General features: G+C 48.2%; 2 protein-coding genes across 4 annotated transcripts; one reads left to right on the top strand and one right to left on the bottom strand.

Annotated features, from left to right (window-relative positions):
* Positions 1 to 34: 34 nt before the first annotated feature.
* LOC307208507 (uncharacterized protein) lies at positions 35 to 8,347 on the top strand. Its single transcript, XM_079963145.1, has 3 exons — positions 35 to 175; positions 2,663 to 2,773; positions 5,558 to 8,347. The coding sequence occupies exons 2-3, from the start codon at positions 2,713 to 2,715 to the stop codon at positions 7,348 to 7,350; spliced, it is 1,854 nt and encodes a 617-aa protein (XP_079819271.1). The 5' UTR covers positions 35 to 175; positions 2,663 to 2,712; the 3' UTR covers positions 7,351 to 8,347.
* Positions 8,348 to 13,000: 4,653 nt separating this feature from the next.
* Positions 13,001 to 26,799, bottom strand: LOC307207080 (uncharacterized protein). 3 transcript variants are annotated; one of them, XM_079960786.1, is made up of 6 exons: positions 26,639 to 26,799; positions 23,531 to 24,552; positions 20,319 to 20,436; positions 18,782 to 19,024; positions 17,045 to 17,740; positions 13,005 to 14,437 (listed from the first exon to the last, which is right to left on the bottom strand). In XM_079960786.1, exons 1-6 carry the CDS (start codon positions 26,763 to 26,765, stop codon positions 14,253 to 14,255), a joined length of 2,391 nt encoding a protein of 796 aa, XP_079816912.1. In that variant the 5' UTR covers positions 26,766 to 26,799; the 3' UTR covers positions 13,005 to 14,252. The 3 variants fall into 3 exon arrangements, with proteins under 3 accessions (XP_079816914.1, XP_079816912.1, XP_079816913.1); XM_079960787.1 differs by having other exon boundaries at positions 13,006 to 14,437; positions 18,782 to 19,021; XM_079960788.1 differs by lacking the exon at positions 18,782 to 19,024 and having other exon boundaries at positions 13,001 to 14,437.
* Between the last annotated feature and the right edge of the window lie 1,020 nt (positions 26,800 to 27,819).

Genomic DNA, 27,819 nt, shown 5'->3' with positions numbered 1-27,819 from the left:
CTGGAGGCCCAAGATTGGGAAACACTGCTCTAAAGCAAAAGACTTCACCCCTCCAGCTTTGCAAAGGGAACCTTGGAGAGAAGAAAAGATTTTTTTTGCAAGCTGGAAGCCGGTGGTGCGGCTCCACCTGGGGAGAGTGGCCTTTGTCCTTTCCACCCGGGGGTGTGTGGATCTGGTGAGCCCCCTCCTCTTGCATTTGGGTGAAGGAGACCCACAGAGAATATGGGGAGGGGGGAAATGCAAGGGAGAAAAGCGAGAGGTGGGTTGCGGAGACGCAGAGTAGCTGGACAGCGACTGGAGAGAAAACGGGCAAGAGGCAGGGGGTTGACCATGGAAGAATAGCATTGTAGACTTGGAAGGGACCCCAACCCTCCGCAATGCAGGGATATCAACTAGATTGGCCTGGCATAGGTGGCCTAATTTTGTTGTCGTTTAGTCGTGTCCGACTCTTCGTGACCCCCTGGACCAGAGCACGCCAGGCCGTCCTGTCTTCCACTGCCTCCCGCAGTTTGGTCAGACTCATGCTGGTAGCTTTGAGAACACTGTCCAACCATCTCGTCCTCTGTCGTCCCCTTCTCCTTGTGCCCTCCATCTTTCCCAACAGCAGGGTCTTTCCCAGGGAGTCTTCTCTTCTCATGAGGTGGCCAAAATATTGGAGCCTCAGCTTCAGGATCTGTCCTTCCAGTGAGCACTCAGGGCTGATTTCCTTCAGAATGGATCAGTCTGATCTTCTTGCAGTCCATGGGACTCTCAAGAGCCTCCTCCAGCACCATAATTCAAAAGCATCAATTCTTCGGCGATCAGCCTTCTTTATGGTCCAGCTCTCACTTCTATACATCACTACTGGGAAAACCAGAGCTTTTACTATACGGACCTTTGTTGGCAAGGTGATGTCTCTGCTTTTTAGGATGCTGTCTAGGTTTGTCATTGCTTTTCTTCCAAGAAGCAGGCGTCTTTTAATTTCGTGACTGCTGTCACCATCTGCAGTGATCATGGAGCCCAAGAAAGTACAGTGGTGCCCCGCAAGACGAATGCCTCGCAAGACGGAAAACCCGCTAGACGAAAGGGTTTTCCGTTTTTGAGGTGCTTCGCAAAACGAATTTCCTATGGGCTTGCTTCGCAAGACGAAAATGTCTAGCGAGTTCCTGTGGGGTTTCCCCCCCCCTTTTCTAAGCCGCTAAGCCACTTATCTGCTTATCCGCTAAGCCGCTAAAAGCCGCTAAAAGCGCTAATCCGCTAAGCCGTCAATGGGCTTGCTTCGCAAGACGAAAAAACCGCTAGACGAAGAGACTCGCAGAACGGATTCTTTTCATCTTGCGAGGCACCACTGTATATCTTAATATATCTTGCATTGATTGAGCTCCAAGCATCACGGGTCTGGAAACGAAGCCTTAGGAGGGCTGTCATGTGGAAGAGGGAACATGCTTGTTTTCTCCTACTCTGGAGGATAGGATTCGAACCAATGGCTTCAGGTTACAAGAAAGCGGATTTGTTATGTACTGAGTTGAATAGGACCCAAAAGGCAGCAGTCTGATTGGTCCTAGAACAATAGGATTCAGAATGCAGCAGTCTGATTGGTCCACAGGAGCCACCCAATCCAGCTCCAGGTGGAAGTGAATCCGCAACCAGATTGGCCTACAGGTGAATCCCGGAATTAGCCAATCACGTGGGGCCCATTGTGTAAATAATGTATATAAAGCAGGCATTCTGGGGGAACTTCCATTCTTCCTCACCGCTATGAGCTGTCGACTCTGAGTATATTTCAGGATTCCCTTGATCATTCTTGCATTTTGGAAAGCTTTCTGATGGTAAGAGCTGTTGGACAGTGGAACCGTTTCCTCCCGGGAAATTGTGAAGTGCCCTTCCTTGGAGGTTTTTAAGCAGAGCTCCCGTCCGTCATGGATGTGTAAGAAACGTAAATGTAAATCTGCCCTTCTTCCCTTATGGGGGACACAAGAGCCCTTATAGAGTCGTTTTCCAAGACCACCCCCAGAAACATCATACATACATCACAGAAAGGGGTGTAGCCCAAGACCACCCCCCAGACACATCATACCGATATCACAGGAAGGGCGGTCTACAACAGAAATCTGAGTGTGTTGTTTACCTCCTGTCTGGCAGGTTACCTGTTAATGCTTACTTGATTGGATACCCTGGGGAGCCTGGCCGGTCTTTTGTAATGATAAATACTTAGTTCCTGAGCCAGGTCACAGGCTCACCCTATTCATACACAGACATACCCTTAAGACAGGATTTGTGAAGGAAAAGACAATGGGGAGGCTTTTCCATTTTCCTTGACCTTGCAGAGAAATCATTTGGTCAGTTTGGGAGTCAAAATGGATCCAGGGCTGTTTTCCTGTGCTGCTTCAGACATGTGGTTTATATATCTATGTACGTGCTTGCTTGGTACATTTATGAACATTTATTATGTATATAAGACCTTAAATTTTTTATTTCAGTTGCTTTAGCTGAGATCCCTGCACTGCAGGAGGTTAGACGAAATTACTCCTGGTATCTCTTCCAGCTGTGCAGTTTTATGATTCTATGACATTAAGGGGGGCACACATGCCCTCCCCTTTTAACCCCTCAAAGGATTGCCAGAAAAAGGGATGGCAAGTTGTAAACGTTAACTAACTGGAGGATATTTCCCCTTCTCTTCCAGGATCCTGCGCCTTTGAAGCGGAGGCTGTACATTTCACCGAGAATACCCTGATGGATCCAGACCAAAGGGAAGCCCTGGAGGAGGAGAAGCCTGGAATCGTGGCCTTTCTGGGTAAGAGCCCCCTTTCCCCTTGGTTGATGGCGAAAAACAATAATCACAGCCTATTTTGTTTCTTTTCTTGTATGTATCCTTGCTACATAAATAGCAACACCCTAGTGGTCCCGGGCCCTAAGGAAGGTAGATTAGCTTCAACCAGAGCCAGGGCCTTTTCAACACTGGCTCCGTCCGGCCTGGTGGAACGCTCTGTCTCATGAGACCAGGGCCCTGCAGGATCTGATTTCTTTCCACAGGGCCTGTAAGACAGAGTTGTTCCGCCTGGCCTTTGGCTTGGAGCCAATTTGATTCCTTCCCCCTCTTTCTTTTTCCTTTTTCCTTTCTCCTCCTGTGATGAGGCTGCATTTTAATATTTTAATGTTCTATTTTAATCTTGTTTTTAAGTTGTATTCATTCAACTTGTTTTTATTATTGCTTGTTAGCCGTGCTGAGCCCGGCCTTGGCTGGGGAGGGCGGGGTATAAATAAAAAATTATTATTATTATTATTATTATTATTATTATTAGTATTATTACATTTCGTCACCCTGCATCTTTGCCTTCCAGCCTGGCTGGCCTTCCAGGGTCCCTTTCCAGGAATCCCTTAAGCTGGCAGGCTTGGTTGTTGGATGTCCAGCTGCTTCCTTGATTTTAGAAGAAGCTGGAGGGTGCCCCAAGTCTCATATGGGCACATAAGAGCATCAGACATGCCCTGTTTTTGATCAGGGAAAGGAAGGAGATTAAATTATTTTTTATTATTAGTTGCACTCTGTTGCTCCTTGCCCCCAAATCCTTCCCTTGCCCCCATAAGACCTAATCTCCAGCCTCAATCTTTTCCTGTATGTGGGAGGTGATTAAATAATAATAATAAATTCCAGACTTTCCACCTTCCCTCTCCTTATTCACAAATCCTTCCCCTGCCCCTAGTCTTTCCCCCTCATCCTCTTAGTTTCACATCACATTCCCCCTCCCTGGTGCTCCAAAACCCCAACCCTAGAGAATGGTGCTCAAGAAAGAATAAGAGATCTATTCTATTCTATTCTATTCTATTCTATTCTATTCTATTCTATTCTATTCTATCTTAAAATTTTCTGTTTTACAATTTTGAATACGTACCCATTTAAACAACCTCAGGATAAGAATGACTTCCCTTCTTCTCTTTCCATGGTTCACTTTGTTAATCATAAATCCCTGCATATTTTACAGAAACTGTACCATTCAGTATTCCATTATTAAATCCATCAAAACTTATTTACACTGTTGAATTTATCTTAATGCTGCCAACGTTTTCAGGTGTACACAATTTCCCCTCCTATATTCAATAAACATTTTCAAATCTTCTCTAAATGTATGTTCTTCTTGTTCTCTTATTCTATATGTTAAGTCTGCAAGCTGCACGTATTCCATCAGTTTAAGTTGCCATTCTTCTTTAGTTGGGACATCGTTTTCCATTTTTGGGCAAACAATGTAGTGGCATACATAAATAACCTTTTTTGACACCTGGGAATTTCTGTCTGAATAATCCCCAAGAAAAAAGACTCTGTTTTTTGGGGGTGAAAGTGCTTTTAAACATTCTCCCCCAATTCATTGTGGCTTGTTTCCCAATACTTTTTTTTTACCCTTTTACAGGTGGCCCACATATGAAGGAACATTCCCTCAATCTCCTTGCTTCTCCTTTGTATTCTAAAAGGGCGAGGGGAGAGGTTTGCCTAAAAGCAAACTCCTCTCAATCTTGAGTACTTCTCTTGTCGGACTACAATCCCCATCATCCTTAGCTAGCATGGCCAGTGGTCAAGGATGATGGGAGCTGTAGTCTCAACAACACCTGCAGTTTGGGGAAGGCTGGCATGAATTTGAGCAACTTAACAGCATAGTCCTGTACATGCCCGTCTGATCCCGAACCAGGTTTTAAGGTCCTTGTATTAGTTTGCAAAGCCCCAAACAACTTAGGTCCAGGCTACCTCAGGGACCGCCTAAATTACAATTAAAACCTACTTCAGTGATCTTGAGGTTGCCAGGAGCAGTATTTTTCAGCCACCAAATGCCTGGGTGAACAGGAATCTTTTTTTCTTTTTTGATAATAATTTTTATTCATTTTCAATTATAATCCAATAATAGCCTCATTATAACAATACCAATTCATAATACAATTACTAATACCAATCATTCAAATACCGAATTATGTAATTTAGATAAGGCGTGTTAGAATTGTTGGTTTGATGTTTTTTTTTTCCTGCGTTCCAAAATCTTATAAATTTCAATTACATTCCGGTCATCATAATAATCCCTTATACAACAACTGCAATATTAATAACTTATATTCGTATTGACACCTTAAATGATTTACAAAACTACAAGTGAAGCACTCAAACTATATCCTTGTTCTTCCTGTGTGTGGCAGTTATTCTGTCCGTGGTGTTTCTTCCTGTCCTTGTAAAATGTTATGTTTATCTTTTCCTGGTTGTTGCTGTTATCCATTAGGCCTTGGGCGGAGCTGATATCCCATTGTAGTTCCATAAATATCTCCCTCACTCTGTCCCATACTTTGGTGTTTTGCAAAACAAGAATGTTTTCAGATTCCTCCTGAAAGATAATAATGATAGAGGCAGGCTCACCTCACTAGCATTTCCACTACTGGGGAGCCACCCCCGAAAAGGTCCCGTCATTTGTCAAAATTACAAAGAGGTACTCACTGTTCTGACCCTTGCCACGAAAAGGTTGTCCGCCCCTGTGCTCCTCCTTTGATATCAGACTCTTATTTCCCATCTGGGCTGTTACTAATTAATTGTCTCTCCTTTTTCCAGGACATGACAGGAGAGAGAGGGAGAATGAAGATGAACCACACAGGGTGTTGTTAGACAGAACCGGATGTGAAGAGGAGGAAGAAGAGAGAACAAAACCCAAAGTGAAACGCACACTAAGCGAATCCTCTGCTTCTCAGAGTGCTGAGATTTCTGAAATCCCAGTCCAAGAAAACTTAGGTGAAGGAGAGGAAAGGACCCAGTGCCTTGTGTGTGGGGAAAGCTTTACCTGCAAATTGAGCCACATTGCTCATTGGAAAATCCACACAGGGGAGAAGCCATTTAAATGTTCGGACTGTAACAAAAGCTTCAGCGATAAGTCAACCCTTAGAAAACACCAGAGAATCCACACGGGTGAGAAACCATATAAATGCATGGAGTGTGGACAGAGCTTCAGTCAGAGCACAAGCCTCACTTCCCATCACAGAATCCACACAGGGGAGAAGCCCTATAAATGCTTGGAGTGTGGAAAGTGTTTCAGCACTTGTAAGTATCTCACGATTCATCAGAGAATCCACACAGGAGAGAAACCATTTAAATGCCTGGAGTGTGGAAAGAGCTTTAACAGGAGAGATGCTCTTACTTCACATCAAAAAATCCACACAGGGGAGAAACCATACAAATGCTTGGAGTGTGGAAAGTGCTTCAGCAACAGCAAGTACCTCACTTCACATCAGAGAATCCACACAGGGGAGAAACCGTTTAAATGTTTGGAGTGTGGGAAGTGTTTTAATAAGAGGGATGGCCTTGTTGCACACCAAAATATTCACAGAGGGGAAAAACCATATAAGTGTTTGGAGTGTGGGAAGAGCTTCAGTAGCAGCAAGTACCTGACTTCTCATCAAAGAGTCCACACGGGAGAAAAACCTTTTAAATGTGTGGAGTGCGGAAAGTGTTTCAGGCAGAAGATAAATCTCACTACCCATCAACGAACTCACACAGGAGAGAAACCGTATCCGTGCTTGAGGTGTGGAAAAAGTTTTAGCCAGCAGACTAACCTCACTGCACATCAGAAAATCCACACAGGGGAGAAACCCTATAAATGTTTGGAGTGCGGAAAGAGGTTTAATCATAGCACAAGCCTCACTCACCATCAACAACTTCACACGGGAGAGAAACCCTATAAATGTGTGGAGTGCGGGAAGAGCTTCAGTACGAGCGCCAGCGTTACTTTACATCAAATTATCCACACGGGGGAGAAACCCTATAAATGTTTGGAGTGTGGAAAGCGGTTTAGCGATCGCAGAAACCTCCGTTCACATCAGAGAATCCACACAGGGGAGAAGCCGTATGTGTGCTTGGAGTGTGGAAAGAGGTTTAGTCATAGAACCAACCACAGTTCACATCAGAAAATCCACACAGGGGAAAAATCTTTTAAATGCTTGGAGTGTGGAAAGAGTTTCTTTTTCAGTACCAGTCTGATTTCGCACCAAACACTCCACACAGGGGAGAAACCGTATAATTGTTTGGAATGTGGGAAGAGCTTCAGTAGCAACAAATACCTCACGGCTCACCAACGAATCCACACGAGAGGGAAGCCATTTAAGTGCTCGGAGTGCGGAAAGAGCTTCCGTCAGAGTTCAGACTTCACTTCTCATCAGAGAACCCACACAGGGGAGAAACCGTTCAAATGTCTGGAGTGTGGAAAGAGGTTCAGAACTAGCAAATACCTCGCTTCCCACCAACGGATTCACAGCGGGGAGAAACCATATACATGTTTGGAGTGTGGTAAGAATTTCACGCACAAGACAAATCTCACCAAACATCAGAGAATCCACAGAGCAGATAAACCATAGAACTGTTAAGGAATGCAGAATTTGTTTCATCTAATCCTGAGGTCTGTTTTGGAATTGCTGTTGGTGAATGTACTGAATCTTAATCCAAGATGGAGGCACTATTGCTAGGGGTGCTGGCGACTTTGGGACTGAGTTTCTCTTCCCCCTTTAGAAGCAAATCTGAAGCTTAGGGATACTCCTAGATCTGGTTTTTCAGCTGAAGGGTCATGAGGTAGCAAGGAGTAACTGTCTGTGCCCAAGATGAGGCCTGCTCTCCTTTGCTGTACCCTTTCAAAATAAACCTCACTACACATCACGGAAAAGGAAAACAAAAGTTCCTGAATTGTTGGGTTAGGCAACGCAACGCATCCTCAATTCTCATCCACAAATTCACTCAGGAGAGAAATGAGATAACTGATCTGAGTTTCAAATTAAAACCAGTGAAGGCGGTGAAGGTCCTGTGTGAGTGCCTGGAGGATGGATGGCAGCTAATGGATTGAGGTTGAATCCTGACAGGACAGAAGTACTGTTTCTGGGGGGACAGGGAGCGGGCTGGTGTGGAGGACTCCCTGGTCCTGAATGGGGTAACTGTGCCCCTGAAGGACCAGATGCACAGCCTGGGAGTCATTTTGGACTCACAGCTGTCCATGGAGGCGCAGGTCAATTCTGTATCCAGGGCAGCTGTCTACCAGCCCTACCTGGTACGGAGGCTGAGACCCTACCTGCCCGTTGACTGTCTCGCCAGAGTGGTGCATGCTCTAGTTATCTCCCGCTTGGATTACTGCAATGCGCTCTACGTGGGGCTACCTTTGAAGGTGACCCGGAAACTACAACTAATCCAGAATGCAGCAGCTAGACTGGTGATTGGGGGCAGCCGCCGAGACCACATAACACCAGTCTTGAAAGACCTACATTGGCTCCCAGTACGTTTCTGAGCACAGTTCAAAGTGTTGATGTTGACTTTTAAAGCCCTAAACGACCTCGGCCCAGTATACCTGAAGGAGCGTCTCAACCCCCATCATTCAGCTCCGAGGGTCTTCTGGCGGTTCCCTCATTGCGAGAAGCAAAGCTACAGGGAACCAGGCAGAGGGCCTTCTCGGTAGTGGCGCCTGCTCTGTGAAACACCCTCCCATCAGATGTCAAAGAGATAAACAACTACCTGACATTCAGAAGACATCTGAAGGCAGCCCTGTTCAGGGAAGTTTTTAATGTATGACATCTTAAGTGTATTTTTGGTCTTTGTGGAAGCCACCCAGAGTGGCTGGGGAAACCCAGCCAGATGGGCGGGGTACAAATAATAAATTATTATTACTACAGAAAGCGCTACGCCAGGGAAAACCCGTATAAAAGCCTTGTGTACAGAAGGAGTTTTTCTTGGAAGACCATTGTCAAAACAAAAAAATTCCTTCCAGTAGCACCTTAAAGACCAACTAAGTCAGTTCTTGGTATTGGAACTGACTTAGTTCTTAGTTCTTGGAACTGACTTAGTTGGTCTTTAAGGTGCTACTGGAAGGAATTTTTTTGTTTTGACTATGGCAGACCAACACGGCTACCTATCTGTAATTGGAAGACCATTGTTACTAAACATCAAAGAATCCACACAGCAGAGAAACGACAGAAAAGCCAGGGGTGCAGAATGACTTGGAGCTGAACTGGTTTCCCTCTGGTTTTCTTAAACTACATGCTCCTTGGTTGGAGTTGGTGGACAGCTGAACTGTAGTCACAGCACAATCCCCGAGTTAATTCTAGAAGAAGAAGAAGAGTTTGGATTTGATATCCCGCTTTATCACTACCCGAAGGAGTCTCAAAGCGGCTAACATTCTCCTTTCCCTTCCTCCCCCACAACAAACACTCTGTGAGGTGAGTGGGGCTGAGAGACTTCAGAGAAGTGTGACTGGCCCAGGGTCACCCAGCAGCTGCAGGTGGAGGAGCGGAGACGCGAACCCAGTTCACCAGATTACGAGTCTATCGCTCTTAACCACTACACCAAGCTGGCCATTCTAGAGTGGCCAGTATTGACTGTATCGAATTCTAATCAACATGAGAGAGCTGCTATTGGCTGAGATTCTTGTGGGGCTCCCCCTCGTTTGAATGGAGTCCACACCAATCACCACAATGCCACTTTTAAAATTCGTAGCAGAGAGTTGTTAGGAGAGCGTCTGTTCCCATCAGAGAGCTACAATTCCCAGTTCCCTGTGAAGACTGACCATGAAACCAGTCTGGGAATTGTAGTTCTGTGAGGGGGGCAGCTCTAAACGCCTCTCATAATTGATGTGTACACTTAACTGAAACGTGTTACTGAACTTACTGAAAATGTGTTGTCGTCATTACCGTTTAGTAATAGGCAAATTAATGCATCTAGCTGAAATTTGTTGTTGTTGTTGTTTTGTTGTTTAGTCGTTTAGTCGTGTCCGACTCTTCGTGACCCCATGGACCAGAGAACGCCAGGCACTCCTGTCCTCCACTGCCCCCCGCAGCTTGGTCAGACTCATGCTGGTAACCTCGAAAACACTATCCAACCATCTCGTCCTCTGTCGCCCCCTTCTCCTTGTGCCCTCCATCTTTCCCAACATCAGGGTCTTCTCCAGGGAGTCTTCTCTTCTCATGAGGTGGCCAAAGTACTGGAGCCTCAGCTTCACAATCTGTCCTTCCAGTGAGCACTCAGGACTGATTTCCTTCAGAATGGAGAGGTTGGATCTTCTTGCAGTCCATGGGACTCTCAAGAGTCTCCTCCAGCACCATAATTCAAAAGCATCAATTCTTTGGCGATCAGCCTTCTTTATGGTCCAGCTCTCACTTCCATACATCACTACTGGGAAAACCATAGCTTTAACTATACGGACCTTTGTTGGCAAGGTGATGTCTCTACTTCTCAAGATGCTGTCTAGGTTTGCCATCGCCTTTATCCCAAGGAGCAGGCGTCTTTTAATTTCGTGACTGCTGTCACCATCTGCAGTGATCATGGAGCCCAAGAAAGTAAAATCTCTCACTGCCTCACTGAAATTTGTTAGGAGACCCCAAATTCTCCTTACAGAGCTGCCAGTCGTGAAGGTCCCTGTAAAGAAGAACTGATTGTTAAAGCACTCTGGGAACTGTGGCTCTGTGAGAAGAATCGGGAATCCCAGTGTGGATTATAACAAATAAAACACAGTTAGAATCATAGAATCGTAAGGGTCATTTTGCTCAGGAATTCTGCCCCAAGCCATCCTTAGGTGGGCTCGAACCACCAACCTTTTGGTTAACAGCCAGAAACACTCACTTATTGGCCCATGAGACTTTAAAGCAACTTACGAATCACAGAATAAGATGGGTCCTAAAAATAAAGATCTGAGGTGTCGGAAGGGCAAAGAGGATTGTCTTTTGAGGGGAGGTGGGGATTAATCAGAAATGTCTTCCAAGTCAGTGGTCCCTAAACCTTTTCTCCCATGAACCACTTGGAAATTGATGAGGGTCTTGACCAGGGGTCAGCAAACTTTTTCAGCAGCGGGTTGGTCCACTGTCCCTCAGACCCTGTGGGGGGCCGGACTATATTTTTTCTGGGGGGAAATGAACAAATTTCTATGCCCCACAAACCCAGAGATGCATTTTAAATAAAAGGACACATTCTACTCATGTAAAAACACGCTGATTCCTGTACCATCTGTGGGCCAAATTTAGAAGGTGATTGGGACGGATCTGGGCCCTGGGCCTTAGTTTGCCTACCCACGGTCATGACAGATCTCCCCAAACACTCTCCCCTCCCCACAACACTTTTTGGTACAAATCCATCATTTTATAGAAGCTGTTTTAAGATCCCACATCTATCGTGGCACAAATTCCCTCTGCCATTTAAATGGATTAATGCCTTTCTCCCTTTATTCATACATGTCCCAGAAATTCACATCCCTACGATTAATTTAGGAGTGAGGTTTGGCTGTAAAATTGCCCACTGGCATTTCGCACCCGGGCCACAGGCCTGAGTTCGACCGGCAGTTCGACCTGTGGAGCATCTCCCCGTTGCTACAAGACCGATTGATTGATAGAATATATTTGTATATCACCATTTCATTTTTAAAAATATTGATGTGATTTGTGACAATTAGAGCACAATAAAGAACAATACAAAAAATTGATACAGATCGTCAGCTATTACAGAAAATGCTATTTTTTATTTATTTTTTTGGATGTCTGCATAACCCTGGAGGAAAAGACATGCTGAAGAGTGTCATGTGTTCTCTATTTAAATTACCGAGGGTCAGGTAGTCCAACCCCCTGAATTGCAGGAATTTCAACATGCTGTCGCCCATCCAATTTGAAACCGTATCTGACCCTGCTTAGCTTTGCAAATGTGCTAGCAGTATTTCTAAACTTTGCAAATGGCCCTGTTTACTAGTGCATGTAAATGTGGAGCAAATCTGCAGACTCTTTTCTGGGGCATGTCAATGCCTTCCTTAGGTCGGGACCAGGGATCTTGTACTTTTTTCCTGTAGAATACATAATCCAAGGGTCAGTAGCCTTTGTCTCATCCAGATGACGCTGAACTTCAGTTTTCATTATCCCTGACCATTGGCCTAAGGGCTGATGGGTGTTAACGTTTATTTGTTCATTTATTAAATTTCTATACAGTGGATGCTGTTTATTTCTTCATTTATTAAATTTCTATACAGTGGTACCTCAGGTTAAGTACTTAATTCGTTCCGGAGGTCCGTTCTTAACCTGAAACTGTTCTTAACCTGAGGTACCACTTTAGCTAATGGGGCCTCCCGCTGTTGCCGCACCGCCGGAGCACGATTTCTGTTCTCATCCTGAAGCAAAGTTCTTAACCCGAGGTACTATTTCTGGGTTAGTGGAGTCTGTAACCTGAAGCGTATGTAACCCGAGGTACCACTGTACAGTGGACGCTCGGGTTGCGAACGTGATCTGTGCGGGATGCATGTTCGCAACCTGCAGCGGTGCGCCTGCGCGGGTTGCAATTTGGCGCTTCTGCGCATGCACAAAGCGTGACCGCCGAAACCCGGAAGTAACCCGTTCTGGTACTTCCAGGTTTTGGCGGGTCCGTAACCCGAAAAAACACAACCTGAAGCATCCGTAACGTGAAGTATGACTGTACTGCCATCATCCTGGGATCAAAAATCACAAGCCCTCTGACAATGGCCATGGGTTGGCTAGTGAAGCAAAGGCCTGGGAGAAGAGGAATGTTTTTGCCTGGTGCCGATGTAAAGAAGGTGCCAGGTTAGCCTCCCTGAGGAGAGCATGCCACAAATGGGGAGCCACCACAGAAAAGGCCCTGTTCTCGCGTTGCCACCCTCCGGACGTCTCGTGGAGGAGGCACACGAAGGCGGCCCTCAGATGATGATTGCAGGGTCCATGTTGGTTCATATGGGGGAGAGGCGGTCCTTGAAACCTGCTTGTACCTCAGCCCTGGCATAACCTAAACAGGTTCTCGGGTGGGATGGCGTTACCATGCCAGTGGTGGCCAAAACTGGGCGGGGTACAGTGGAGGCAGAACATAGCTACCATGCCTTTTGGTCACTGCTAGCATTATCCTCCATGAATTAGTTTAATTGCATGAATGGAACTCACTGCCACAGGAGGCAGTGATCACTGCTAGTATGGGTGGCTTTAAAATACAAGAATCTGCAAGGATTAATCTTTTTTTAAAAAAAAAATAATAATATTTTGGTCTTTATATTTTGACATTTACCTTTTGCACCCACCCATCTCAGAAAACATAAGCAAAGCACTTAATCACTTTCCGCCGTATTGCAATGCTGCAGTGAAGTGCTTATGGTTTCCGTTGTTTAAACTTGCCTACTTTTGTTTTCTCTTGGCCTACAAGCAACTGGATTTGTATTTGGCACAGCAATTTCGGAACCGTTTTCGTAATACTGAAACTCGGTAATAAGAAGAGAATAATAATAAATAAAAGAGGAATAGACAAATTTCTGGGGGAGAGGGCTATTGCTGGAAACCCAAAGAGGGGAGTGTGCTCTTGTGTTCGAATCCTGATTCTGGGTTTCCCTCAGGCATCTGGTTGGCCACTGTGAAAACAGGATGCTGGTCTACACTGGCCATTGGACTGATCTGGATTGAGGGCTGTACTGGAAAGTCTACCTTAAAACATCTGAGTGAGACGCCTGTCTGCTAATGATACCCAACTCTATTTCTTTTTCAACTTTTCTTTATATATATATATATATATATAAAGATTTAAGAAGTATAGAAAAGGATCTGTTACAGCCAAGTAGATAAAGTGCTTGAAAATCTATCCTGTAGGATTGCAACCCCTAAAAATCTAAATGACAAAATAGGAACATTTCATTGAACACAAAACAAACAGAAGCCTGTTAAAAAACAAACAAACTTGGTTAAATTACATTTATTCTTACCCGAGAGATTTAAAACCAATTCATTTCCTGTTGCATAGTTCGCTCCATGCACATTTTCTCAAATTACAACTGATATTTAAATATCCAAGGTGGCAGTGATTTATGTAGGGTTTTTTTTTTTTTTTTAAGTTCTTATTATTTGATCGAAACCACAGTTCAGTGAAATGTAGCAAATAAGGAAACAGGAAGAAAAGTAAATAAAAATTAAACGTGCGAAGGAAAAACGAGGAGGGAGAAATCAGGGTTGTTGCATTCACAATCCCTGGGAATAATAACTCTAGAAATGTAGATTTGGAAGGGACCCCAAGGGCCATCTAGTCTGATCCCACCAGCGGCAGAAGTGCTGCTGAAAAGGTGCAATGCTGCAGCACCGTTTGCTGGGGTAAAGGTCCCCAGCCTCCGCTGTGTCCAGTTAACTCGGTGGCAGGATTGCACCGAAAACATCCAACTGAGATTTCCTTGGAGAACAGCAAGCTAGGAGCACCCAAAATTTGTTACGGGGTCAGCCGACTGCTGAAGGTCCCTATCCGGCCCCAGTCTTCTCAACAGCAGTGTTCATCTTTCCATGCCACTGCACTCCTGGGCGGCTGGAGAATGTGGCTGTGCCGGCAAGCTGCCTCTAAGACGAAGGCCGGCTCCTGACGAAGCCTTCAGCCGCCCCTTTGTAGCTGGCGAGTGTTCTCCATCTGAGGTGGGGGGCGTGGAGTCGTCCTCCGAGTCTGTGGGGTCCTCTGGCAGGGCTGGAACGAAAGAGGAGGGCCTGGTTAGGTGGAGGCCAAGCTACACACCCATCCTGCCTCAGATTGTAAAGATGCACAAAGTCTTTGCAGGAGCCAGCCTGCAGTAAATCACACCCAGCAAGCGAGACTTAACTCTTTATTAGCAAGGTTCTTTTTATCATATGTGGTGGTCTTGTTACTAGGTTAAGGCTTACTGGGGAATGATATACAGTGGTACCTCGGGTTACAGACGCAGGTTACAGACTCCGCTAACCCAGAAACAGTACCTCGGGTTAAGAACTTTGCTTCAGGATGAGAACAGAAATTGTGCAGCAGCAGCGGGAGGCCCCATTAACTAAAGTGGTGCTTCAGGTTAAGAACAGTTTCAGGTTAAGAACGGACCTCCAGAATGAATTAAGTTCTTAACCCGAGGTACCACTGTACAATGAAATGAAAAGGATGTTTAAAATAACGTTTGTAAAAAAACCCCAGAAACTTTTCTTTTGGGAATTATAGGGATTGTTGTTGTTGTTGCTGTTTAGTCGTGTCCGACTCTTCGTGACCCCCTGGACCAGAGCACGCCAGGCACTCCTGTCTTCCACTGCCTCCCGCAGTTTGGTCAAACTCATGCTGGTAGCTTCAATTATAGGGATAGAACTACCTAAATTGTATAGAAAGTTATTCATGTATGTGACTACAGCGGCAAGAAGGTTACTTGCCGAAAAATGGAAAGAAGTCCCAGGAAAGGAAGAATGGATACAAAAACTTACGGAATACAGTGGTGCCTCGCAAGACGAAATTAATCCGTTCTGTGAGGCTCTTCGTTTAGCGGTTTTTTCGTCTTGCGAAGCAAGCCCATTGACAGCTTAGCGGATTAGCGCTATTAGCGGTTTAGCGGCTTTTAGCAATCAGCTGTTAAACGGCTTATCAGCGGATCAGCTGCTAAGCGGCTTAGCGGCTTAGGAAAAGGGGGGGAAGGGAAAAAAACCCGCAGGAACTCGCAAGACATTTTCGTCTTGCGAAGCAAGCCCATAAGGAAATTCGTTTTGCGGAGCGCCTCCAAAACGGAAAACCCTTTCGTCTAGCGGGTTTTCCGTCTTGCGAGGCGTTCGTCTTGCAGGGCACCACTGTATGCAGAAATGGCAAAACTTACTGGAAGAATAAGAAATCAAGATAAACTTTTTATAAAAGAATGGAAATGGTTTGTTGAAAACTTTTTATAAAAGAATGGAAATGGTTTGTTGAATATGTACAGATAAATTGTAAACAGATAAAAACACTGGCAGGATAACTGTAATAACCTGCAGCTACCGTATATATATACAGAAGATAAATAAATAAGTTAATTTGGATATGCAGAAGATATTAAAAGTAAATTTAAGGAACCACAGAAAGGGGGGGAAGGAAGTCAAGTTTTAAAATGTCAAAATGAATGTAAAATCAGTGAAATGTATATATCTGAAAATTACAAATAAAATTAAAGAACAACAACTCTTTATTAGCAAACAGGATCCACACAGGAGTGTCAGGCCTACGGAGCACAGCAACTCAGGTGTCGCTCTCATGAAGCTGGTCCCTGCTGTCAGCATCGCCCTTGAGCCAGTGCCGCTGACTGGACTCATCCACTTCAGCCCCGACTGGGCCAGCACTTCCAGAGACCACCTTCTGCACAGGAACAGGTCAAAGTGTTGTGGACTCACAACTCAGAGCTGTGAGCACCAGATTCACTCCCGAAGACAGTCATTGCACAGCAGAGTACAGCAGAGCATAAACCACTCGGAGAACAGCTCTGTAGAATAACTACTTTTATTCTATCTACAACTATCATACACAACTATATACAGAGCTAAATGGAGAAGCTGAACTGCACTGAGTGTCTGCAGCTGCTCTTAGCAGCAACCTTATCTATACAGAGATAACACACTCTCTCTCTCTAACACTCAGTCTCTATCTTTGATGTGAGGCTGGAGCGGAATAAGTAGTGAGCAGAAACCGCCCCCTTCCTCTCTGGAGAATCAGCAGAGAACATCAGCAGATTCTTGGAATGGGAGGGGTGAAATCTCCTCACCTGCCTTCCCACAGGGACTGTGTCTCCTCTTCTCCAGGCGTTTTCCCAAGCAATCTGAGACTGCACCTGCGGACAGCCAACCCCTCCTCTGCCCTTTTCATGCCTCTTCTGGTTCTGGGAGAACAGGGAGGAGGATGGGAGCTGGTTGCAGCAGGAGGGGTAGATAACACTGTGTTCCGGTTTTCAAACAGTTTTCAGAAGCCAAACATCTGACGCGGCTTACACGGCTTCCAATTGAGTGCTGGAAGCTCCTGCAGCCAATCGGAAGTTGTGCCTTTGTTTTCAAACAGTTCCGGGAGTCAAATGGACTCCTGGAATGGATTAAATTTGACAACCAAGGTATGACTGTATTATAAAAGATGCAGATGGAAAGGATTAACAATAAGATCCACAAAGGGGAGGAGTGAAGTCCAGGAGCTTTTATATATTACGCTGCTATGTGAACCTAAAATTTAATTTAATCTATCATATATAGATATAGTTGCAGCAACTAAAACATAAAGCCAGACGATAAAAGTACTAAAAAGTTAAAAGCACAACAGCACCCTCTTCCAACTCACCACTATGTGGCAGACATTCACGGTTCGCGGCACCCGATCCGGTGGCCTTAACCCGCTTCCGGTAGAGCAGCGGGCGGATGACCGCCTCTTCGGGCCTCACGGCTTTCTCCACCGCTTTGTCGAACGGCAGGCCCTGCCGCCGGTAGGCCCTAACCCTCTTCCGGATGTTCCCATACGTGTCGTTCCACCTCTTGCGGGTGGCGAGGCCTGACCTCTCGTAGTAGCCCAGCGCAGACACCCTCTTGCCCGCGGCCACAAAGAACGCCGCCTGCCGTGCGGCTGCCCTGCTCCCGGGGACGAGGCCCAGCGCCGCCTCCTTGTTCGCCACCACCAGCTTGTACAGCAGCGTCTTCTCCTCCATGTTCCAGTTGGGCTTCCGCCGCCGCTTCTTTGGGGTCCCTGGTTCGGGAAGGTCCCCTTCCATGACGTCCAGCAAGCAAAAGGCTGGCCTGAGGTGCATGGCGGAAAGGCTTCCGTTGACTGCCTCCGTGCTCTGCTGGTGCTGAGGTTTGTCCATGCTCACCTGGCCCACCCAGCGATTCCTCCTCCGCCTCTTCCGCCGGAGCAGCTGCTCGTCGACCTCCTGGTCCTCGCTCTCGGAACCCAGCTCTCTCTGCCCCCTTCCGGAATGTTCCGCTAGTGCAGGGCCTTCCCACAGTTGGCTCCTCTTCCCGCACTCATTTTCTGCTCCGTAACCTGTCGAGAAGAAGAAGAGAAGAGATTCATGCCTGCGTGAACCTGGATGGCTATTAGACAGATGCAAAACGTCGCCGTGTGTGGAGGATACTCTTGGGGATACTCCATTCCATGCCTTCTCAGCATGCTTAAAGCTTCCCATCCACCCAGGCTGTCCATATCCCCTTCAATGCAACGGTGGAGCCCTATAACACAGTGTGGCAGGGGTATTAGAAAACAGAACACAATATAACAAGGAAAAGGGGCACAAAACTCCCCACATATTTTTCCCCCAGTAGTAGATGGGCAACCAGTGTCTATCTTCTCCTCCTCCTCCTCCTTCTATATTTTATACATTTATTTACATTTTATTTTTACAAAGTGATAATCGTAAACAAATATTTCCTGCTTGGACTACTGCAACGCGCTCTACGTGGGGCTACCTTTGAAGGTGCCCCAGAAACTGCAATTAATCTAGAATGCGGCACCTAGACTGGTGACTGGGAGTGGCCGCTGGGACCACATAACACCGGTCCTGAGAGATCTGCATTGGCTCCCAGTACGTTTCCGAGCACAATTCAAAGTGTTGGTGCTGACCTTTAAAGTCCTAAATGGCCTCGGCCCAGAAAACCCAAAGGAGTGTCTCCACCCCCATCGCTCAGCCCAGACACTGAGATCCAGCGCCGAGGGGTGAGCTCCCGTTGCTCGGTCGCTGCTCCTGCCAACCTAGCAGTTCGAAAGCACTTCAAAGTGCAAGTAGATAAATAGGTACCGCTCTGGCGGGAAGGTAAACAGCGTTTCCGTGGGCTGCTCTGGTTTGCCAGAAGCGGCTTAGTCATGCTGGCCACATGACCCGGAAGCTGTATGCCGGCTCCCTTGGCCAGTAAAGTGAGATGAACGCTGCAACCCCAGAGTCGCCCGCGACTGGACCTAATGCTCAGGGGTCCCTTTACCTTTACCATGGTATAAGAAATAACTGGCAATGCCAGAGATCAAACTGGGAACCTCCTGCTCACAGAAAAGGGTATTCTGCTACTGATGGACTTGAAAATGTCTCCTGACCTCTCTCCTGGCTCTCTCTCAGCCCGCTTCTCCTGTGAGGCACAGATTCCTCCAGCGTCTCCCCTCCGTCAGGTTCCTGCTGGAAGTCAGGCCTGGGCCAAATCTCGCCTCCATGACTACTGTAACGAGGCTGGGAGATGTCGTCTTCTTCCCTCCACCTCGAGGCCTCGTATTGCCCCACAGCCACCAACTGCTCTGGGGTCTCTCTGCCCCCCAAGCTTAGTCTCCTTTGCCTTCTACCTGCTCGAAAAAGGAGAAAGACGGAGAATAGCGAAAGGTGCACCAGACGTCTTCCAAAGGTGGCACCGTATTTTTCACTCCATAGGTTGCACTTTTCCCCTCTTAAAAACTAAGGGGAAAAGTCTGTGCATCTTATGGAGCGAATGCAGCGGGGAGGCAAGTAGGAAAATCCCCCAAGAGCCGCACACAAGCTTTGCATGGCTATTGCGGGCTTTTCCCCAGGAGGGAGAAGGGACTGACGCGGCCAGTCAGTCCCTTCTCCCTCCTCGTAGAAAAGCCCGCAGGAGCCGCACGCTCCTTAAAGGGTGGGCTTTTGGGGGAGGTGGGGGTATTGCCATAGCCGCGCGCAGCCTCCCCCGGCTGGAGAGGCTGGGCAAGGCTAAAGAGGAAGCCAAGGCAGCGAGCAGGATGGATTGCGCTCACTACCTTGGCTTCTTTAGCCACGCTTCTTTAGCCTCGCTGGAGAGGTTTAGCTCCTGGCTGCAGAGGTTTATCCCGCTGGCTGTCTTGGCTTCTTTGCTCTTTGGGGCTTGGGGGAAACCTGGGCTTCCCCCGCAGCCCCGAGAAGCTCTGGGAGTTTGGCAGAAATGACCGGCAGAATCCGCGACCAAGAGAAAGAGACTGTGGAAGAAGATTGGAAGAAATTTAAGATGTATCTTAAGAACTATTATAAAATTGAGGAGTGCTAAAATGCCGAGGGAAAAGAAGACGTAGAATTGCAGCGGAAAATTGTGTTTAATTTTAGGGTGGAATTGAAAAAGAGAATGAATTTACATTTAATTGGTTAAGAAGGGTTGCTGAATAATGGTTTAAAATTAAGGATGCAAAAAGGGAAAGGTATGGGGAAGTCCGGGAAAAGAGGGTTATGGAAATAAGGTTAAGAAAATATGAGTTTTTGTGTTTGTTTTTATGTTGTTTTTGTTTATGTTAAAAAATGTGGAAATTAATAAAAAATTTATTTTTTTTTAAAAAAGAGAAGCTCTGGGAGAAGTGGACAGGTTGCGCGCAGCCTGTCCGCTGCTCTTTGGGGCTGGGGGGGGGGGAAATAATTTTTTTTCTTGATTTCCCCCTCTAAAAACTAGGTGCGTCTTGTGGTCCAGTGCGTCCTATAGAGCGAACAATACGGTAATTCAACGAGCCTTGCAAAACAGGAAAAAGCTGCAAGAACCCCCGTTTCCCCTTCTCTGTCACACCGGGAGAGGAGGGGAAGTCGTGCGGAGTTGACAAATAAAGAAACGAACCACTGAGGGCTCTCCAGGAGATTTGCAGCATCCCAGAAATGAAGACCACTGCTTACCATGTGAGGTCACATTGACAGCATCCTCCTCCTCCTCTTCCTCTCGCTTGATTTCACGGCACAGCTGCCCCGGCCTAGCGTCTGCCGCTGGGGAACTCACAGACGGGTCCACAAATGGCTGAAATGACAGCAAAGAGGCCCTTCAGGCTTGGAGCAGGAAGGGGATGAGATCAGAAGAGCCCTTGAGATCAGCTGGGCAAGCAGAATGCCACAGGTTCAATCCCCGGCTTCTCTTGTTTAAAATAAAAAAGGGTCACCCGGCACAGTGTTCTTCAGCCACAAGTCCCCAGATGTGGGTGGACTACAAATCCCATCGTCCTTGACTGCTGGGCTAAACAGTGGATGATGGGCTTTGTAGCCCACTAACACCTGGGGACTCCAGGTTGAAGGAACACTGAGCGGGGGGGGGGGGGAAGGGAGGGAAAACGCCAGAGATGCTAAACAGTTCAATACTGACACATGGGGTAGGGAACCTTTTGAACTCATTTGTTTCTGCACATGCTCACATCATCTCCTTCCTTGGAGGTTTTTAAGCAGAGGTCAGATGGCCATCTGCCACGTTTGATCAAGTTTAGATTTCTGCCATGGATGCTTGTGGTCAGACTAAATGACCCTTGTGTTCCTTCCAGCCCTACAGTTCTGCAATTCCCCTCAGATGTTGCTTTGTTCTGGGTGCAGAGAGCACATTTCCTCCTTTCACCTCCTTTTCTGAGAGAAATGCAGAGAGGGTGGTCATCCTACTGTTTAGCATTCTAAGGGATAAAATGAACTGGATTCCTCAAGAGGAAGGAAATTCGGATTTGAGAAGAAATGATGATGATAATAATGATGATGATGATGATAATAATAATAATAATAATAATAATAATAATAATAATAATAATAATTTATTTATACTCCGCCCACCTGGCTGGGTTTCCCCAGCCACTCTGGGCGGCTCCCAACAAAATATTAAAAACACAATAAAACATCAAACATTAAAAACTTCCCTAAACAGGGCTGCCTTCAGATGTCTTCTAAAAGTCAGATAATTCTTTTTTTCCTTGATATCTAGTGGGAGGGCATTCCACAGGGCGGGTGCCACCACCGAGAAGGCCCTCTGCCTGGTTCCCTGTAACCTCACTTCTCGCAGTGAGAGAACTGCCAGAAGGCCCTTGGTGCTGGACCTCAGTGTCCGGGCAGAACGATGGGGGTGGAGACGCTCCTTCAGGTACACTGGACCAAGGCCATTTAGGGCTTTAAAGGTCAGCACCAACACTTTGAATTGTGCTTGGAAACGTACTGGGAGCCAATGTAGGTCTTTCAGGACCGGTGTTATATGGTATCAGTGGCCACTCCTGGTCACCAGTCTGGCTGCCGCATTATGGCAAGAGCCAAGGCCTCCCCCCCCCCGAAGCCCCCATTTGTGGGGAAGGATCCTCCATCTTTCCAAAGTGCTGACACCAATGGCCCCCTCTGAGATTTGATGAGGTTCCCCACCTTCCTTTGCCAGAAGGAGAAGATGAACATTAATCCACAACTCTATAATCCTATAAGGAAATCAGCCCTGAGTGCTCACTGGAAGGACAGATCCTGAAGCTGAGGCTCCAAGACTTTGGCCACCTCATGAGAAGAGAAGACTCCCTGGAAAAGACCCTGATGTTGGGAAAGATGGAGGGCACAAGGAGAAGGGGATGACAGAGGACGAGATGGTTGGACAGTGTTCTCGAAGCTACAAACATGAGTGGAAGACAGGAGTGCCTGGCGTGCTCTGGTCCATGGGGTCGCAAAGAGTCAGACACGACTAAACGACTAAACAACAACAATAATCCTATGATTTCCTGGGCCAATAGTCTTGACCCAGTCTTTGTCAGCTTCTTCTGTTTAGCTGCGTGGCATTGATCTCCTGGCGAACTTGCCGTGACCCCTGAGATGGGATCGGACTCCAACTCCCATCATCCTCCACTGCCGGCCACAATGCATGGGGCTGATGAGAGCCAGAGTCCAACAAGTATCCAGGACGACTCCCCCTGCCACAGGGTGATCCACGCCGCCACCCCATGAAGCCACCTTGCCAGCTGCCCTCAAACGAAAATACCACTGGTCCTTTCCACCACACCACATGCCTGTGACGTTAACATATAAGTGCTGGAGGTGAAATAGTTAAACAAGTTAGCCAATCAGAACCCAGGGAGGTGGAGTCAGAGGGACTATAAAACCAGCTCTGGGAGGGGCAAATAGAGGAGTTTGTTGGGAGTTGGGTGGTTGGAGTGGGAGTGGGAGTGAATTGGGATAGACTCTGTGGGGAGGTTGAGTTAGTGTAGTGCAATAAGTTGAGTCAGGAACAGTTAGGAGCTAGGAAGACAAGTAAATATCTGAGAGGTGGTTTAGTGAGTGAGAGCAGGTAGCGGAAGTTATAGGTCTGGATAGGCATCCCATGATTGTACAGTGGTACCTCGGGATGCGAACAGGATCCGTTCCAGAGCCCCGTTTGCATCCCGAAACAACGTAACCCGTGTCAGTGTGTCTGCGGGTCACGTTTCGGTGCTTCTGCGCATGCGCGTGATGTCATTTTGATGGTCTGCGCATGCGCGCACGCTGAAACCCGGAACTAACGTGCTCCGTTACTTCCGGGTCACCACGGAGCTCAACGCGATTTGCCTAACCCGAAGCGTATTCATCCCGAGGTATGACTGTAATCGACTGAGACCGTTTATGAAACCACACGCTTGTTAGGTAAAAGTAAAGGGACCCCTAACCATTCGGTCCAGTCGTGACCGACTCTGGGGTTGCGGCACTCATCTCGCTTTACTGGCATGACTAAGCCGCTTCTGGCAAACCAGAGCAGCACATGGAAACACTGTTTACCTTCCCGCCTATTTATCTACTTGCACTCTTGACCTGCTTTCGAACTGCTAGGTTGGCAGGAGCAGGGACCGAACAACAGGAGCTCACCCCGTCACGGGGATTCGAACTGCCGACCTTCTGATCGGCAAGTCCTAGGCTCTGTGGTTTAACCCACAGCGCTACCCACGTCCCTTCCTTAAACTGGAATAAATAAACAGAAGTTTATGTTCCAACTTAACCCTGACTGGACTCAGTATTGTACCACGTAGGGCCTGGGTGGTGGCAGTGAGAAATAAAGTGGTGGCACAGGGATCAGTAGACGGTGAAACGTCCGAGGACCCTGAGTGATGGCCACAATGCCCTGCTCTTATGAGGCACAAACCAACCTCCCTCATTCGGCGTGGCCCCCATTCCAACTGTTCCTTCCTCTGGAGGAAAAACTCGGCCAGGATCACAGCCTGGGCGCAGGTCTCGGGGCCCCGCTCCTTCACCCAGCCCTGGACTTCGGGCGGCAGGATGGCCAGGAACTGCTCCAGGACCAGCAACTCCAGGATCTGCTCCTTGGTCGCCTTCTCGGCCTTCAGCCACTGCCGGCAGCACTCCTGGAGCCGGCTGTAAGCCTCTCGGGGGCCGCCGGCCTCCTGGTAGCAGAAGCGCCGGAAGCGCTGCCTCTGCTTCTCCGTCCTCAGGGCTGCGGCCCGCAGGATGGCAGCCTTCACCTTCTGGTAGTTCTTCCAGTCCCGAGACTCCAGTTTGACGAAAGTCTGCTGCGCATCGCCGCCGAGGGCCGGCAGGAGCCGGGCCGCCCACTCCTCGCGTGGCCAGCGGCAGGCTTCGGCCACATGCTCGAAGGAGGCCAGGAAGGACTTAGCGTCGTCCCAGACGCTGGGCTCTTCCGGCGACTGGGGGGTCCCCTGTTCCGGGCTAGGAGGCTTCAGTTTCCTCAGGAACTCCTGCCACTGGGCCTCCCAGCACTGCAACAAGTCCTCCTTTGAGTTCAGAGTGACAGGCGGATCTGTGGACCCCTGCAGGAATTCCCCGATACTCCCAGCCTGAACGACGTGGGGGCCCCCGTCCTGCCCATTGCCCAATTGGTCTATCACCTCCGATGGATCTGGATCTTCTGTTTTTATCCCTAAGTGCTCTCTCAGCTCGGCAGCAGCCGGGACCCAGATGCCGACCTCTGCGCCCTTCAGCTCCAACCCTGCCATGTCCTTCCACAGTTCAGAAACACGTCCTCCCAACGCGTTCACAGCAAAGAGAGACATTTTGGTCCTCCAGGTCTCTCTTGGAACCCCCGGCCTATCCCACAAGGCCACTGCCTTTCTCCAGAGTGCAGATCTTCGGGGATTCAATGGGCGACGAGAGGGAAGCAAGGAGACCCGCCAGTGGTGGGGCAGGGTTGTTCCTGGAGGGGAGCAGAGAGGGGAGAGAGAGTTATAAACGCCATCTCCAACTCCTTGAATTTTTTTTGCACATCTCTTGGGAAGACAGGTGAACTAATGCCAGTGTACTGGAAGATGCAAAGATCACCCGTGTCAAAGCAATGATTCTTCAATATCAACTTTGTTTGACTGGTCATGTGCGGATGCCTGATTATTGTCTCCCAAAATAACTACAGTGGTGCCTCGGGTTAAGAACTTAATTTGTTCTGGAGGTCCGTTCTTAACCTGAAACTGTTCTTAACCTGATGGACCACTTTAGTTAATGGGGCCTTCCGCTGCCACCACACAATTTCTGTTCTCATCCTGAAGCAAAGTTCCTAACTGTACTATTTCTGGGTTAGCAGAGTCTGTAACCTGAAGCGTCTGTAACCTGAGGTACCACTGTACAAGATCAGTCCAACATCCTGAGCAACATTTAACTTTTTATTTATTTATCTGTTAGATTTAAATGCCACCCTTCCTCACAGGCTGGCAGGGCTGTTCACAGGATAAAAATACGAGATAAAACACAAGTAAATAGTTCAAAACAAAAACTCCTTCCCTTCTCACAAATGCATTTCAAAGGCTATAGAATACAAATCAGCCAAAGGCCTGGCTGAGGAGGAACATTTTCGCCTGGCGCCAGGCGAACAGGTGAACTTTCTGCTGAAACTCACAAGCAGGACCTGAGCACAAAAGCGCTATATCATTGTTATTTCATTTTTACACCGCTTTATATTCTTAAGGGGGGGGTGGAATCTCAAAATATCAGTCGGGATCATTGGTAGAGTATGAGACTCTTCATCTCCGGGTTGTGGGTTCGAGCACCGCATCGGGCAACATGCATTGCAGAGGGTTGGGCTAGAGGACCTTCCGGGTCCCTTCCAACTCTGTGATTCTATGATCAGGTAAAGCAATCCAAAAACATGACAGAAGGAAGCCAAATACAAGCGACGCATTCAAAGCAGCAGAAATAACAGGAAAGTAAAATATTATATTCTCCCCAGTTGGGATTGCCAGCATTCAGAGTCCCCACCCATCCTTTCTGCCTTGCTGCCCCTTCTGGAAACGTAAGAAGGGCCCTGAATCTGGATCAGACCAGGGGCCCATCGAGTCCAGCATCCTGTTCTCACAGTGGCTGACCGGATGCAAGCAGGATCTGAGCACGAGAGCCCTCTCCCTTCCTGCAGTTTCCAGGTGTTCAGAAGCACTGACCGCAGGTGCAAGACACAGCCATCTTGGCTGGTAGCCATTGACAGAGCTCTCCATGAATTGTGCTAACCCACTTTCTAAACCCTCCAAGGAGACACGGGTGGTGCTGTGGGTTAAACCACAGAGCCTAGGGCTTGCCAATAAGAAGGTCGGCGATTCGAATCCCACCAACGGGGTGAGCTCCCGTTGCTCGGTCCCTGCTCCTGCCAACCTAGCAGTTCAAAAGCACGTCAAAGTGCAAGTAGATAAATAGGTGCCGCTCTGGCGGGAAGGTAAACGGCATTTCCGTGCGCTGATCTGGTTCGCCAGAAGCGGCTTACTCATGTTAGCCACATGACCCGGAAGCTGTACGCCGGCTCCCTCGGCCAATAAAGCGAGATGAGCGCCGCAACCCCAGAGTCGGCCACGACTGGACCTAATGGTCAGGGGTCCCTTTACCTTTCAGCCCTCCAAGTTGGCAGCAACTCAAACTCTCCCCCTCCCTCCCAGCCAGCCCCACAACCACTCAGCCCTCCTTCAGAATCATAGTCCAACCCCCTGCAACCCAGGGGGTTGGGTGACCATCTGTCCTGGATCCTTTAGCTGAGTATCCTGCATTCCCGGGGGTTGGACTAGATGACCCCGGGGTTTCCCTTTCCAACTCTGCAATGCTATGATTCTATGAATGCAGGAATAGCTGTAACTAAGCCCAACTCCAAGCTGCTGAAGCCACTGAAACGCACATTTTCTGAGATCTTGCAAGTCCAGGGCGCCTCGCTAACCAGAGTGGCTGGAGGCTGGAGCCAATTCCCGTCCAGCCTTAAAACTCAGCGGGACGAAGGTGCAAATCCATTCCCCACCCCCTTCCCTCTGAGTCACCTTGCGCCTTTTCCTCCCCTTCCCCGGCCCAGGCGCCCCGCAGGCAACGGCCGCCCTCCGAGCCTTGCTCCTCCTGCAAGCCCAGCCAACTCTTCCTGCTCCTCCGGCGCCTGCCAAGAAACAACATTTGGAAATCGCATCTCCGGGCGGGGCCAGCAGAGGAAGCGCTTGCATGCAGCTGAGATCCGGTGCTCACTTCGAAAAAATAAAACAACTGGGTTCTTTCTAGGAAGCACTGAGTCTTTGCCTTTAACTCCTTGAGCAAGAATAAGAATAATAAAACGTGCTGTTGCAAGCTGCGGGCGCAATTGCGCAAAGGGTGCCTCCTGATGTCTGTCACCCAGCCACCCAGCTCTGTATTTGGCTGCAAAGACAGAAACATCTTGCAAAGTCCATTAACATCTTGGGACCAGTTACAGATAGGTAGCCGTGTTGGTCTGCCATAGTCAAAACAAAAAATTCCTTCCAGTAGCACCTTAAAGACCACCTAAGTTAGTTCTAGGTATGAGCTTTCGTGTGCATGCAGCTGAAGAAGTGTGCATGCACCCGAAAGCTCATACCTAGAACTAACTTAGTTTGTCTTTAAGGTGCTACTGGAAGGAATTTTTTGTTTTGATCTTGGGACCAGTTTATCGGTGAGACGGGGGGAAATCCTCTGTCCACTTTCTTCATGTCATGTGTGCAGTGGCGTAGCGTGGGGGGTGCAGGGGGGCCGGCCACACTGGGCGCAACATCTGGGGGGGCGCGCTCGCCGCCTCCAGAGTCGCCGAAGAGCCTCGGGCGCAGGCTATAGCAGAGCTCCATGTCTCGCGGAACCGACGAGCTGTGCGCGCGTCCGGACTGAAGGCGTCCGGCAGGCAGCGGCTCTCAGCGCTGGCCGCGGTCCCCGCGCGTCAGGGCCGCGGAGGGCGCGCCAGGCAGCCCCTCCTCACAGCCCCGCCGCTGCTGCAGCTGCTGGGACATGTTGCATTTTCCTCGCCTCTCTGCCCTCCTCCTCCTCTGGGCAAGCGGCGTCCTTTGGGCGGCAGCGCCAGCGGCAACTCACCTCAGATCACCTGACACGGACCCGCCGCCGCCACGGCTACCTTACCGTAAATACCCCAGCCCAGGCAGCAGCAAGAAGAAGCTGGCAGCGGCGGCAGGTTAGGGGTTTGGGGGCGCAAATTACTTGCCTTGCCCCG

The sequence above is a fragment of the Podarcis cretensis genome (assembly GCF_951804945.1).
Source record: "Podarcis cretensis genome assembly, chromosome: 2".
Taxonomy (NCBI): Eukaryota; Metazoa; Chordata; class Lepidosauria; order Squamata; family Lacertidae; genus Podarcis; species Podarcis cretensis.
The sequence above is the reverse complement of the archived record's forward strand: the minus strand, read 5'-3'. Positions and strand labels throughout refer to the sequence as shown.